Source organism: Oncorhynchus nerka, linkage group LG7, assembly GCF_034236695.1.
Source record: "Oncorhynchus nerka isolate Pitt River linkage group LG7, Oner_Uvic_2.0, whole genome shotgun sequence".
Taxonomy (NCBI): Eukaryota; Metazoa; Chordata; class Actinopteri; order Salmoniformes; family Salmonidae; genus Oncorhynchus; species Oncorhynchus nerka.
The window spans coordinates 90417485-90432217 of NC_088402.1; the positions used below are offsets into that span (position 1 = coordinate 90417485).

The 14733-nt window shown below is 48.0% G+C and overlaps 1 protein-coding gene across 1 annotated transcript in view; it reads right to left on the reverse strand.

Annotated features, from left to right (window-relative positions):
- LOC115126216 (laminin subunit alpha-5-like) overlaps positions 1 to 14733 on the reverse strand; it is a 323432-nt gene that overhangs the window by 149766 nt on the left and 158933 nt on the right. Inside the window, exons 28-33 of the mRNA XM_065021107.1 lie at positions 7422 to 7605; positions 7009 to 7135; positions 6063 to 6202; positions 4587 to 4702; positions 2465 to 2676; positions 712 to 913 (exon numbers count right to left, since the gene is read on the reverse strand). Coding sequence (XP_064877179.1) covers positions 712 to 913; positions 2465 to 2676; positions 4587 to 4702; positions 6063 to 6202; positions 7009 to 7135; positions 7422 to 7605 — 981 coding nt within the window. The remainder of the gene's footprint in view (positions 1 to 711; positions 914 to 2464; positions 2677 to 4586; positions 4703 to 6062; positions 6203 to 7008; positions 7136 to 7421; positions 7606 to 14733) is intronic.

Consider the following 14733-nt stretch of genomic DNA (forward strand, 5'->3'; position numbering starts at 1 on the left):
GGGAGGGGAAGAGAGGGGAGGAGAGGGGAGGAAATGAGAGGGGAGATGAGGGGAGGAAAGGGGAGGAGAGGAGAGGGGAGGAAAAGGAGAGATCAAGAGACTCATCTGATGCCTTGTCCTCAGTTCCCCTGACCTATAGGAGTACTGAATGTCTTTTCATTCAATCTTTATAACTCCTAGGTTACAGCACCCAAAGATGTACCGATGTCTCCGTTTAAGAGTTGAGCAGGCCAGATGTCTCCGTTTAAGAGTTGAGCAGGCCAGATGTCTCCGTTTAAGAGTTGAGCAGGCCAGATGTCTCCGTTTAAGAGTTGAGCAGGCCAGATGTCTCTGTTTAAGAGTTGAGCAGGCCAGATGTCTCCGTTTAAGAGTTGAGCAGGCCATATGTCTCCGTTTAAGAGTTGAGCAGGCCAGATGTCTCCGTTTAAGAGTTGAGCAGGCCAGATGTCTCTGTTTAAGAGTTGAGCTGGCCAGATGTCTCCGTTTAAGAGTTGAGCAGGCCAGATGTCTCCGTTTAAGAGTTGAGCAGGCCAGATGTCTCCGTTTAAGAGTTGAGCAGGCCAGATGTCTCCGTTTAAGAGTTGAGCAGGCCAGATGTCTCCGTTTAAGAGTTGAGCAGGCCAGATGTTGAGCAACCCCGCCTCTAGAACCCCGCCTCTAAAACCCCGCCTCTAGAACCCAGTTGGCCACGGGTACTTTAGTTGGTTTTACCTGCACTGTCCACTGTCGGTGTCACAGCTGACGTCGGGGGCGGTGACCCCAGGACGGGAACAGTTGCAGACCTCACAGCCGACCAGAGGATGACAGCCGAACGTCTGCGGCTCACACTGGATACACTCTGGGAGCAGGGTCCTCGGTGGGCAGATACAGTCTCCAGTCACCGGCTCACACAGCCGTGTACCACACTGACACGCTGCAGGGGAGAGGAGAGGAGAGGAGAGGATAGTTAGTGTGGTGTAGAAGTGAATGAATACAAGGACATACAGTACAATAAGCATATTCAGTTTTCTCCCTCCTCCTCAAACCCATCCCACCTCCCTCCTCACCATCCCCCATCACTCCTCACTCAACACCCCTCCCTCCATCCCTCCTCACTTCTCTCCCATCCTTCCTCCTTTCTCCCTCCTCCTCCCTCCTCCTCCCTCCTCCCAGGCCCTGTATAGTGACCCACCTCTACAGTTGGGGAACCCCCAGTAGCCCGTGGCACACTGTGAGCAGTCCCTCCTCCCTCCTCCTCCCTCCTCCCAGGCCCTGTGTAGTGACCCACCTCTACAGTTGGGGAACCCCCAGTAGCCCGTGGCACACTGTGAGCAGTCCCTCCTCCCTCCTCCCTTCTCCCTCCTCCTCCCTCCTCCCAGGCCCTGTGTAGTGACCCACCTCTACAGTTGGGGAACCCCCAGTAGCCCGTGGCACACTGTGAGCAGTCCCTCCTCCCTCCTCCCTTCTCCCTCCTCCCAGGCCCTGTGTAGTGACCCACCTCTACAGTTGGGGAACCCCCAGTAGCCCGTGGCACACTGTGAGCAGTCCCTCCTCCCTTCTCCCTCCTCCTCCCTCCTCCCAAGCCCTGTGTAGTGACCCACCTCTACAGTTGGGGAACCCCAGTAGCCCGTGGCACACTGTGAGCAGTCCCTCCTCCCTCCTCCCTTCTCCTCCTCCTCCCTCCTCCTCCCTCCTCCCAGGCCCTGTGTAGTGACCCACCTCTACAGTTGGGGAACCCCCAGTAGCCCGTGGCACACTGTGAGCAGTCCCTCCTCCCTCCTCCCTTCTCCCTCCTCCTCCCTCCTCCCAGGCCCTGTGTAGTGACCCACCTCTACAGTTGGGGAACCCCCAGTAGCCCGTGGCACACTGTGAACAGTCCCTCCTCCCTTCTCCCTCCTCCTCCCTCCTCCCAGGCCCTGTGTAGTGACCCACCTCTACAGTTGGGGAACCCCCAGTAGCCCGTGGCACACTGTGAGCAGTCCCTCCTCCCTTCTCCCTCCTCCTCCCTCCTCCCAAGCCCTGTGTAGTGACCCACCTCTACAGTTGGGGAACCCCCAGTAGCCCGTGGCACACTGTGAGCAGTCCCTCCTCCCTCCTCCCTTCTCCCTCCTCCTCCCTCCTCCTCCCTCCTCCCAGGCCCTGTGTAGTGACCCACCTCTACAGTTGGGGAACCCCCAGTAGCCCGTGGCACACTGTGAGCAGTCCCTCCTCCCTCCTCCCTTCTCCCTCCTCCTCCCTCCTCCCAGGCCCTGTGTAGTGACCCACCTCTACAGTTGGGGAACCCCCAGTAGCCCGTGGCACACTGTGAACAGTCCCTCCTCCCTTCTCCCTCCTCCTCCCTCCTCCCAGGCCCTGTGTAGTGACCCACCTCTACAGTTGGGGAACCCCCAGTAGCCCGTGGCACACTGTGAACAGTCCCTCCTCCCTCCTCCCTTCTCCCTCCTCCTCCTCCTCCTCCCCTCCCAGGCCCTGTGTAGTGACCCACCTCTACAGTTGGGGAACCCCCAGTAGCCCGTGGCACACTGTGAACAGTCCCTGCCGATGACGTTCGGTCTGCACTGGCACTGCCCGCCGAAGGGCTGGCAGGTATCGCTGTCCGCGCCCACCTCATGGCACCCGCAGGGCAAGGCACCGTTGTTGAAGAACGCAGAGAGAGAGATGGCTGAACCACGACAGAATAGAGAGGCTGTGGCAGGACTGGAGAGGGAGGGGGAGAGAGGAGGGGGGGAGAGAGGAGGGGGTGGAGAGGAGGGGGGGTGGAGAGAGGTGGGGGTGGAGAGGAGGGGGTGGAGAGGGAGGGGGTGGAGAGAGGAGGGTGGGTGGAGAGAGGGTGGGGGGTGGAGAGAGGAGGGGGTGGAGAGAGGGTGGGGGGTGGAGAGAGGAGGGGGTGGAGAGAGGAGGGGGAGGGGGTGAGAGAGGAGGGGAGGGGGGTGGAGAGAGAGGAGGGGGTGGAGAGAGGGAGGGGGTTGGAGAGAGGAGGGGGTGGAGAGAGAGGGAGAGACAGGGAGGGGGTGGAGAGAGGGGGAGGGGGTGGAGAGGAGGGGGGTGGAGAGAGGAGGGGGTGGAGAGAGGAGGGGGTGGAGAGAGGGTGGAGAGAGGAGGGGGTGGAGAGAGGGAGGGGGTGGAGAGAGGAGGGGGTGGAGAGAGGAGGGGGAGAGGGAGGGGGTGGAGAGAGGAGGGGAGGGGGTGGAGAGAGGAGGGGGTGGAGAGAGGGAGGGGGTGGAGAGAGGAGGGGGTGGAGAGGGGTGGAGAGAGAGGGAGAGACAGGGAGGGGGTGGAGAGAGGAGGGGGTGGAGAGAGGGAGGGGGTGGAGAGAGAGGAGAGACAGGGAGGGGGTGGAGAGAGGAGGGGGTGGAGAGAGGAGGGGGTGGAGAGAGGGAGGGGGTGGAGAGAGGAGGGGGTGGAGAGAGGAGGGGGAGAGGGAGGGGGTGGAGAGAGGAGGGGGAGGGGTGGAGAGAGGAGGGGGGAGAGAGAGGGGGGGGTGGAGAGAGGAGGGGGGTGGAGAGGGGTGGAGAGAGGGAGAGACAGGGAGGGGGTGGAGAGAGGAGGGGGATGGAGAGAGGAGGGGGTGGAGAGAGGGGGGGGTGGAGAGAGGAGGGGGTGGAGAGAGGAGGGGGGGTGGAGAGAGTCGCTAGTGAGTCTCCAGTGAGTCGCTAGTGAGTCGCTAGTGAGTCGCTAGTGAGTCTCTAGTGAGTCTCCAGTGAGTCTCTAGTGAGTCTCCAGTGAGTCTCTAGTGAGTCTCTAGTGAGGTTCTAGTGAGTCTCCAGTGAGTCGCTAGTGAGTCTCCAGTGAGTCTCCAGTGAGTCTCCAGTGAGTCGCTAGTGAGTCGCTAGTGAGTCTCCAGTGAGTCTCCAGTGAGTTTCCAGTGAGTCTCCAGTGAGTCTCTAGTGAGTTTCCAGTGAGTCTCCAGTGAGTCTCCAGTGGGTCTCCAGTGAGTTTCCAGTGAGTCTCCAGTGAGTCTCTAGTGAGTCTCAGTGAGTCTCCAGTGAGTCCAGTGAGTCTCTAGTGAGTCTCCAGTGAGTCTCTAGTGAGTCTCCAGTGAGTTTCCAGTGAGTCTCCAGTGAGTCTCCAGTGAGTTTCCAGTGAGTCTCCAGTGAGTCTCTAGTGGGTCTCTAGTGGGTCTCTAGTGAGTCTCTAGTGAGTCTCCAGTGAGTCTCCAGTGAGTCTCCAGTGAGTCTCTAGTGAGTCTCTAGTGAGTCTCCAGTGAGTCTCCAGTGAGTCTCTAGTGAGTCTCCAGTGAGTCTCCAGTGAGTCTCTAGTGAGTCTCCAGTGAGTCTCCAGTGAGTCTCTAGTGAGTCTCCAGTGAGTCTCTAGTGAGTCTCCAGTGAGTCTCTAGTGAGTCTCCAGTGAGTCTCCAGTGAGTCTCTAGTGAGTTTCTAGTGAGTCTCTAGTGGGTCTCTAGTGAGTCTCTAGTGAGTTTCTAGTGAGTCTCTAGTGAGTCTCTAGTAACAGACGATTAGCTGTCCAGCTACTGGACGGGTGAGATTTGGTTCTGGGTACTGAAATTCAATTTGAGCAAGTATATCTGTTCAGCGACAACTACTGTTACTTGTATTAGCTTTTAACAACATCAATCTAGACACAGAAATGCTGTACAGTAAACTCACTTGATGTAGAAGCTGTTCTGTCCACAGTTGCTGATGAAGTCATATGATTTGTCCAGAGGTTCTTCAGACAGGTAACTGTAGCTGTAGCTGCTCTCTGGTACCACCAGAACATAGTCCTGACACACACAATGATGGTAGGTTATATAGATTATATAGGTTGTGTAGATTCTATAGGTTATATAGATTATATAGGTTGTGTAGATTCTATAGGTTATATAGATTATATAGGTTGTATAGATTCCATAGCTTGTATATATTCCATAGGTTATATAGATTCTATAGGTTGTATAGATTATATAGGTTGTATAGATTCCATAGCTTGTATAGATTCCATAGGTTATATAGATTCAATTGGTTCTGTAGATTCCATAGGTTATATAGGTTCTATAGATTCCATAGGCTATATAGATTCTATAGGTTTTATTGGTCACATATATTCCATAGGTTATATAGAATCTACAGGTTCTATAGATTATATAGGTTCTATAGATTCCATAGGTTATATAGATTCTATAGATTTTACTGGTCATATATATTCCATAGGTTCTATAGATTCTATAGGTTCTATAGATTCTATAGACTGTATAGATTCTATAGATTTTATAGGTTCTATAGATTTTATAGGTTATATAGATTCCATAGGTTGTTCACCACCAGTACTTAGTCCTAATAGAAACATAGGTAACAGGTATAAATTAGAAATGTATAATTTATTTTTTTAAATCTGCAAAGTTCTGCAGTAGTAGACAGCCGTTACAAGTAGTAGTGTTACTGTGACAAGGTGAGGTTTGGTGTTAGAGACAATGTGAGGTTTGGTGTGAGAGACAATGTGAGGTTTGGTGTGAGAGACAATGTGAGGTGTGGTGTGAGAGACAATGTGAGGTGTGGTGTGAGAGACAAGGTGAGGTTTGGTGTGAGAGCCAATGTGAGGTTTGGTGTGAGAGACAAGGTGAGGTTTGGTGTGAGAGTCAATGTGAGGTTTGGTGTGAGAGACAAGGTGAAGTTTGGTGTGAGAGACAAGGTGAAGTTTGGTGTGAGAGACAAGGTGAGGTTTGGTGTGAGAGACAAGGTGAGGTTTGGTGTGAGAGACAAGGTGAGGTTTGGTGTGAGAGACAAGGTGAGGTTTGGTGTGAGAGCCAAGGTGAGGTTTGGTGTGAGAGACAATGTGAGGTTTGGTGTGAGAGCTGAGCTAGAATCACAGGATATGTGTATTTATTTAACCTTTATATAACTAGGCAAGTCAGTTAAGAACAAATTCTTATTTACAATGACAGCCTACCCTGGCCAAAACTGGGCCAATTGTGCGCTGCCCTATGGGATCCCAACCACGGCCGGATGTGATACAGCCTGGATTCGAACCAGGGACTGCAGTGACGCCTCTTGCACTGAGATGCAGTGTCTTAGAACACTGCGCCACTCGGGAGTGTCTTTCAGTACAGTGTAGACATTGGCCCAGTCTTCCTGGATGGGACTCACCAGCCAGAGTGTTTTGCCATCGGGGACCTGGACAGTCAGGAAGATCTCGTTGTCCGTCACGTCCAGAATGATCTGGTTCTCGGAGATCAGAACGCTACGGCAACCATAACCATGGGGACAGAAGGAGGCGTTGGCATGGCCTGGAAGAGGAATGATGATCATTCACAATCACAAAGAGAATACAACTGTCAAAAGATTCAACTGCCAAAAGATTCAACTGTCAAAAGATTCAACTGCCAAAATATTCAACTGTCAAAAGATTCAACTGCCAAAAGATTCAACTGTCAAAAGATTCAACTGCCAAAAGATTCAACTGCCAAAAGATTCAACTGTCAAAAGATTCAACTGTCAAAAGATTCAACTGCCAAAAGATTCAACTGCCAAAAGATTCAACTGCCAAAAGATTCAACTGTCAAAAGATTCAACTGCCAAAAGATTCAACTGTCAAAAGATTCAACTGCCAAAAGATTCAACTGCCAAAAGATTCAACTGTCAAAAGATTCAAATGCCAAAAGATTCAAATGTCAAAAGATTCAACTGTCAAAAGATTCAACTGCCAAAAGATTCAAATGTCAAAAGATTCAACTGCCAAAAGATTCAACTGCCAAAAGATTCAACTGCCAAAAGATTCAACTGTCAAAAGATTCAACTGTCAAAAGATTCAACTGTCAAAAGATTCAACTGCCAAAAGATTCAACTGCCAAAAGATTCAAATGTCAAAAGATTCAACTGCCAAAAGATTCAACTGATTTTTCAGTCTCCGTACTTGGTTCCTGTGTTTTGCTCATGAAAGTCCTAAAAGTATTCTGCTACTGAGCATTTGAAGGACCTAAAAATGAGGCATGGCTTTATCGTTGGCTTTTATACATAAATGCTTGACTAGGAATGCCTTGAAGATTGACCAGTAGATCACGATCGACAGATTGGTGTAGGATAGGGGGCTCACCCTGCCAGATGCGTCCCCCGTTGATGAAGACCTGGACAGGGTAGGTGGGGTGGAGGGGTTGGTGGTAGTGGAGGATGAACACATAGCGACCCAGAGTATGGACACGGCCAGAGTACACTGCTGCATTCTGGAGTACAAGAAGAGACAGAAGATATTTACATGGATCCCTGAAGTCATTATTTGGCAGAAAACGAGTAGTATGTGACTTTCAGAATAGGTTATCAATCTGTGGTGACTGACTATGAGGGGAGATCTAGAAAGCTTGGAGATATATATAAATGAGTTGTTGCTTTTTGAAAATAAATGAACACCTAAAGTCAGCTCTCTCTTCAGAAAGAGGTTCCCAAATAAAATGTCCTAGACCAGGTAGCGGAGTAAGATGACGACAAAATAAAATATATTTGAAGAGGCACCTGGCTGTTATCAAGGCGGAAGTGGTCCACGTTATCCGCCGCGGTGGGAGGACGGGCTCCTGCCGGCTCTAGGGGGGGATCATCAGTGGAGGCCAGGACAGGCTCCTGGACCGATAACCCTTGACCTTCCTTCAACACCAGCGAATCAGACGGGGTCTGGAACATCGATGCGATACAGGACGAACTGGGGAGGGAGAAATAGAGGAGGGAGTGGAAGAAGAAGGGAAAGGAGAGGGTAGAGGAAGAGGAGAGGGTAGAGGGAGAAGCGGGGAGAGGGTAGGAGGGAGGGAAGAGTGTAGAGGAAGAGGAGAGGAGGGGAGAGGGTGGGAGGGAGGGAAAGGGTAGAGGAAGAAGAGAGGATAGAGGGAGAGGGAGGGAGGGGGTAGAGGGTAGAGGAAGAGAGAGGGTAGAGGGCGAGGAGAGGAGAGGAGGGGAGGGGATAGAGGGAGAAGCGGGGAGAGGGTGGGAGGGAGGGAAGAGTGTAGAGGAAGAGGAGAGGAGGGGAGAGGGAGGGAGGGAGGGAAAGGGTAGAGGAAGAAGAGAGGGTAGAGGGAGAGGAAGGAGGGGGTAGAGGGAGAGGAGAGGGTAGAGGAAGAGAGAGGGTAGAGGGCGAGGAGAGGAGAGGAGGGGAGGGGATAGAGGGAGAAGCGGGGAGAGGGTGGGAGGGAGGGAAGAGTGTAGAGGAAGAGGAGAGGAGGGGAGAGGGTGGGAGGGAGGGAAAGGGTAGAGGGCGAGGAGGGAGGGGTAGAGCGGGAGGAGAGGGTAGGGTAGGAGGGAGACGAGGGTAGAAGGAGAGGAAAGGAGGAGTGAGGGAAGAGGGGAGGAGAAGAGAGGAGAAGAGGAAAGGGGACGAGAAGAGGAAAGGGGACGAGAAGAGAGGAGAAGAGAAGGGAAAGAGGAAAGGGGAAGAGGTGAGAGGAGAGGAAAGGGGAATATAGAAGTGGAGAATGTGAGATAGGTGGGATAAAGTATATCTACAGTAAGTCTAGGTGATAGTAAATGTGTCTGGTCTGGTTACCTGTCAGGTGAGATACAGTATATCTACAGTAAGTCTAGGTGATAGTAAAGGTGTCTGGTCTGGTTACCTGTCAGGTGAGATACAGTGTATCTACAGTGAGTCTAGGTGATAGTAAAGGTACCTGGTCTGGTTACCTGTCAGGTGAGATACAGTGTATCTACAGTAAGTCTAGGTGATAGTAAAGGTACATGGTCTGGTTACCTGTCAGGTGAGATACAGTGTATCTACAGTGAGTCTAGGTGATAGTAAAGGTACATGGTCTGGTTACCTGTCAGGTGAGATACAGTATATCTACAGTAAGTCTAGGTGATAGTAAAGGTACATGGTCTGGTTACCTGTCAGGTGAGATACAGTATATCTACAGTGAGTCTAGGTGATAGTAAAGGTACATGGTCTGGTTACCTGTCAGGTGAGATACAGTGTATCTACAGTGAGTCTAGGTGATAGTAAAGGTACATGGTCTGGTTACCTGTCAGGTGAGATACAGTATATCTACTGTAAGTCTAGGTGATAGTAAAGGTGTCTGGTCTGGTTACCTGTCAGGTGAGATACAGTATATCTACAGTAAGTCTAGGTGATAGTAAAGGTACATGGTCTGTTTACCTGTCAGGTGAGATACAGTGGACCTACAGTAAGTCTAGGTGATAGTAAAGGTGTCTGGTCTGGTTACCTGTCAGGTGAGATACAGTATATCTACAGTAAGTCTAGGTGATAGTAAAGGTGTCTGGTCTGGTTAACGGTCAGGTGAGATACAGTGTATCTACAGTAAGTCTAGGTGATAGTAAAGGTGTCTGGTCTGGTTACCTGTCAGGTGAGATACAGTGTATCTACAGTAAGTCTAGGTGATAGTAAAGGTACCTGGTCTGGTTACCTGTCAGGTGAGATACAGTATATCTACAGTAAGTCTAGGTGATAGTAAAGGTACATGGTCTGGTTACCTATCAGGTGAGATACAGTGTATCTACAGTAAGTCTAGGTGATAGTAAAGGTGTCTGGTCTGGTTACCTGTCAGGTGAGATACAGTGTATCTACAGTAAGTCTAGGTGATAGTAAAGGTGTCTGGTCTGGTTACCTGTCAGGTGAGATACAGTGTATCTACAGTAAGTCTAGGTGATAGTAAAGGTACATGGTCTGGTTACCTGTCAGGTGAGATACAGTGTATCTACAGTAAGTCTAGGTGATAGTAAAGGTACATGGTCTGGTTACCTGTCAGGTGAGATACAGTATATCTACAGTAAGTCTAGGTGATAGTAAAGGTACATGGTCTGGTTACCTGTCAGGTGAGACACAGTGTATCTACAGTAAGTCTAGGTGATAGTAAAGGTACCTGGTCTGGTTACCTGTCAGGTGAGATACAGTGTATCTACAGTAAGTCTAGGTGATAGTAAAGGTACATGGTCTGGTTACCTGTCAGGTGAGATACAGTATATCTACAGTAAGTCTAGGTGATAGTAAAGGTACATGGTCTGGTTACCTGTCAGGTGAGATACAGTGTATCTACAGTAAGTCTAGGTGATAGTAAAGGTACATGGTCTGGTTACCTGTCAGGTGAGATACAGTATATCTACAGTAAGTCTAGGTGATAGTAAAGGTGTCTGGTCTGGTTACCTGTCAGGTGAGATACAGTATATCTACAGTAAGTCTAGGTGATAGTAAAGGTGTCTGGTCTGGTTACCTGTCAGGTGAGATACAGTGTATCTACAGTAAGTCTAGGTGATAGTAAAGGTGTCTGGTCTGGTTACCTGTCAGGTGAGATACAGTATATCTACAGTAAGTCTAGGTGATAGTAAAGGTGTCTGGTCTGGTTACCTGTCAGGTGAGATACAGTGTATCTACAGTAAGTCTAGGTGATAGTAAAGGTACATGGTCTGTTTACCTGTCAGGTGAGATACAGTGTATCTACAGTAAGTCTAGGTGATAGTAAAGGTGTCTGGTCTGGTTACCTGTCAGGTGAGATACAGTGTATCTACAGTAAGTCTAGGTGATAGTAAAGGTACATGGTCTGGTTACCTGTCAGGTGAGATACAGTGTATCTACAGTAAGTCTAGGTGATAGTAAAGGTACATGGTCTGGTTACCTGTCAGGTGAGATACAGTATATCTACAGTAAGTCTAGGTGATAGTAAAGGTACATGGTCTGGTTACCTGTCAGGTGAGACACAGTGTATCTACAGTAAGTCTAGGTGATAGTAAAGGTACCTGGTCTGGTTACCTGTCAGGTGAGATACAGTGTATCTACAGTAAGTCTAGGTGATAGTAAAGGTACATGGTCTGGTTACCTGTCAGGTGAGATACAGTATATCTACAGTAAGTCTAGGTGATAGTAAAGGTACATGGTCTGGTTACCTGTCAGGTGAGATACAGTGTATCTACAGTAAGTCTAGGTGATAGTAAAGGTACATGGTCTGGTTACCTGTCAGGTGAGATACAGTATATCTACAGTAAGTCTAGGTGATAGTAAAGGTACATGGTCTGGTTACCTGTCAGGTGAGATACAGTGTATCTACAGTAAGTCTAGGTGATAGTAAAGGTGTCTGGTCTGGTTACCTGTCAGGTGAGATACAGTATATCTACAGTAAGTCTAGGTGATAGTAAAGGTACATGGTCTGGTTACCTGTCAGGTGAGATACAGTATATATACAGTAAGTCTAGGTGATAGTAAAGGTGTCTGGTCTGGTTACCTGTCAGGTGAGATACAGTATATCTACAGTAAGTCTAGGTGATAGTAAAGGTGTCTGGTCTGGTTACCTGTCAGGTGAGATACAGTGTATCTACAGTAAGTCTAGGTGATAGTAAAGGTACATGGTCTGGTTACCTGTCAGGTGAGATACAGTATATCTACAGTAAGTCTAGGTGATAGTAAAGGTACATGGTCTGGTTACCTGTCAGGTGAGATACAGTATATCTACAGTAAGTCTAGGTGATAGTAAAGGTACATGGTCTGGTTACCTGTCAGGTGAGATACAGTATATCTACAGTAAGTCTAGGTGATAGTAAAGGTGTCTGGTCTGGTTACCTGTCAGGTGAGATACAGTGTATCTACAGTAAGTCTAGGTGATAGTAAAGGTGTCTGGTCTGGTTACCTGTCAGGTGAGATACAGTGTATCTACAGTAAGTCTAGGTGATAGTAAAGGTGTCTGGTCTGGTTACCTGTCAGGTGAGATACAGTATATCTACAGTAAGTCTAGGTGATAGTAAAGGTGTCTGGTCTGGTTACCTGTCAGGTGAGATACAGTGTATCTACAGTAAGTCTAGGTGATAGTAAAGGTGTCTGGTCTGGTTACCTGTCAGGTGAGATACAGTGTATCTACAGTAAGTCTAGGTGATAGTAAAGGTGTCTGGTCTGGTTACCTGTCAGGTGAGATACAGTGTATCTACAGTAAGTCTAGGTGATAGTAAAGGTGTCTGGTCTGGTTACCTGTCAGGTGAGATACAGTATATCTACAGTAAGTCTAGGTGATAGTAAAGGTGTCTGGTCTGGTTACCTGTCAGGTGAGATACAGTGTATCTACAGTAAGTCTAGGTGATAGTAAAGGTGTCTGGTCTGGTTACCTGTCAGGTGAGATACAGTGTATCTACAGTAAGTCTAGGTGATAGTAAAGGTACATGGTCTGGTTACCTGTCAGGTGAGATACAGTGTATCTACTGTAAGTCTAGGTGATAGTAAAAGGTGTCTGGTCTGGTTACCTGTCAGGTGAGATACAGTGTATCTACAGTAAGTCTAGGTGATAGTAAAGGTACATGGTCTGGTTACCTGTCAGGTGAGACACAGTGTATCTACAGTAAGTCTAGGTGATAGTAAAGGTACCTGGTCTGGTTACCTGTCAGGTGAGATACAGTGTATCTACAGTAAGTCTAGGTGATAGTAAAGGTACATGGTCTGGTTACCTGTCAGGTGAGATACAGTATATCTACAGTAAGTCTAGGTGATAGTAAAGGTACCTGGTCTGGTTACCTGTCAGGTGAGATACAGTGTATCTACAGTAAGTCTAGGTGATAGTAAAGGTACCTGGTCTGGTTACCTGTCAGGTGAGATACAGTGTATCTACAGTAAGTCTAGGTGATAGTAAAGGTACATGGTCTGGTTACCTGTCAGGTGAGATACAGTATATCTACAGTAAGTCTAGGTGATAGTAAAGGTACCTGGTCTGGTTACCTGTCAGGTGAGATACAGTGTATCTACAGTAAGTCTAGGTGATAGTAAAGGTACATGGTCCATGGTCTGGTTACCTGTCAGGTGAGATACAGTATATCTACAGTAAGTCTAGGTGATAGTAAAGGTACATGGTCTGGTTACCTGTCAGGTGAGATACAGTATATATACAGTAAGTCTAGGTGATAGTAAAGGTGTCTGGTCTGGTTACCTGTCAGGTGAGATACAGTGTATCTACAGTAAGTCTAGGTGATAGTAAAGGTACATGGTCTGGTTACCTGTCAGGTGAGACACAGTGTATCTACAGTAAGTCTAGGTGATAGTAAAGGTACATGGTCTGGTTACCTGTCAGGTGAGACACAGTGTATCTACAGTAAGTCTAGGTGATAGTAAAGGTACCTGGTCTGGTTACCTGTCAGGTGAGATATAGTGTATCTACAGTAAGTCTAGGTGATAGTAAAGGTACATGGTCTGGTTACCTGTCAGGTGAGATACAGTATATCTACAGTAAGTCTAGGTGATAGTAAAGGTACCTGGTCTGGTTACCTGTCAGGTGAGATACAGTGTATCTACAGTAAGTCTAGGTGATAGTAAAGGTACATGGTCTGGTTACCTGTCAGGTGAGATACAGTATATCTACAGTAAGTCTAGGTGATAGTAAAGGTACCTGGTCTGGTTACCTGTCAGGTGAGATACAGTGTATCTACAGTAAGTCTAGGTGATAGTAAAGGTACATGGTCTGGTTACCTGTCAGGTGAGATACAGTGTATCTACAGTAAGTCTAGGTGATAGTAAAGGTACATGGTCTGGTTACCTGTCAGGTGAGATACAGTATATCTACAGTAAGTCTAGGTGATAGTAAAGGTACATGGTCTGGTTACCTGTCAGGTGAGATACAGTATATATACAGTAAGTCTAGGTGATAGTAAAGGTGTCTGGTCTGGTTACCTGTCAGGTGAGATACAGTGTATCTACAGTAAGTCTAGGTGATAGTAAAGGTACATGGTCTGGTTACCTGTCAGGTGAGATACAGTATATCTACAGTAAGTCTAGGTGATAGTAAAGGTGTCTGGTCTGGTTACCTGTCAGGTGAGATACAGTGTATCTACAGTAAGTCTAGGTGATAGTAAAGGTGTCTGGTCTGGTTACCTGTCAGGTGAGCTACAGTGTATCTACAGTAAGTCTAGGTGATAGTAAAGGTACATGGTCTGGTTACCTGTCAGGTGAGATACAGTGTATCTACAGTAAGTCTAGGTGATAGTAAAGGTACATGGTCTGGTTACCTGTCAGGTGAGATACAGTATATCTACAGTAAGTCTAGGTGATAGTAAAGGTGTCTGGTCTGGTTACCTGTCAGGTGAGATACAGTGTATCTACAGTAAGTCTAGGTGATAGTAAAGGTGTCTGGTCTGGTTACCTGTCAGGTGAGATACAGTGTATCTACAGTAAGTCTAGGTGATAGTAAAGGTGTCTGGTCTGGTTACCTGTCAGGTGAGATACAGTATATCTACAGTAAGTCTAGGTGATAGTAAAGGTGTCTGGTCTGGTTACCTGTCAGGTGAGATACAGTGTATCTAGGTGTAAGTCTAGGTGATAGTAAAGGTGATAGTAAAGGTACATGGTCTGGTTACCTGTCAGGTGAGATACAGTGTATCTACAGTAAGTCTAGGTGATAGTAAAGGTGTCTGGTCTGGTTACCTGTCAGGTGAGATACAGTGTATCTACAGTAAGTCTAGGTGATAGTAAAGGTACATGGTCTGGTTACCTGTCAGGTGAGATACAGTATATCTACAGTAAGTCTAGGTGATAGTAAAGGTACCTGGTCTGGTTACCTGTCAGGTGAGATACAGTGTATCTACAGTAAGTCTAGGTGATAGTAAAGGTACCTGGTCTGGTTACCTGTCAGGTGAGATACAGTGTATCTACAGTAAGTCTAGGTGATAGTAAAGGTACATGGTCTGGTTACCTGTCAGGTGAGATACAGTATATCTACAGTAAGTCTAGGTGATAGTAAAGGTACCTGTTCTGGTTACCTGTCAGGTGAGATACAGTGTATCTACAGTAAGTCTAGGTGATAGTAAAGGTACATGGTCTGGTTACCTGTCAGGTGAGATACAGTGTATCTACAGTAAGTCTAGGTGA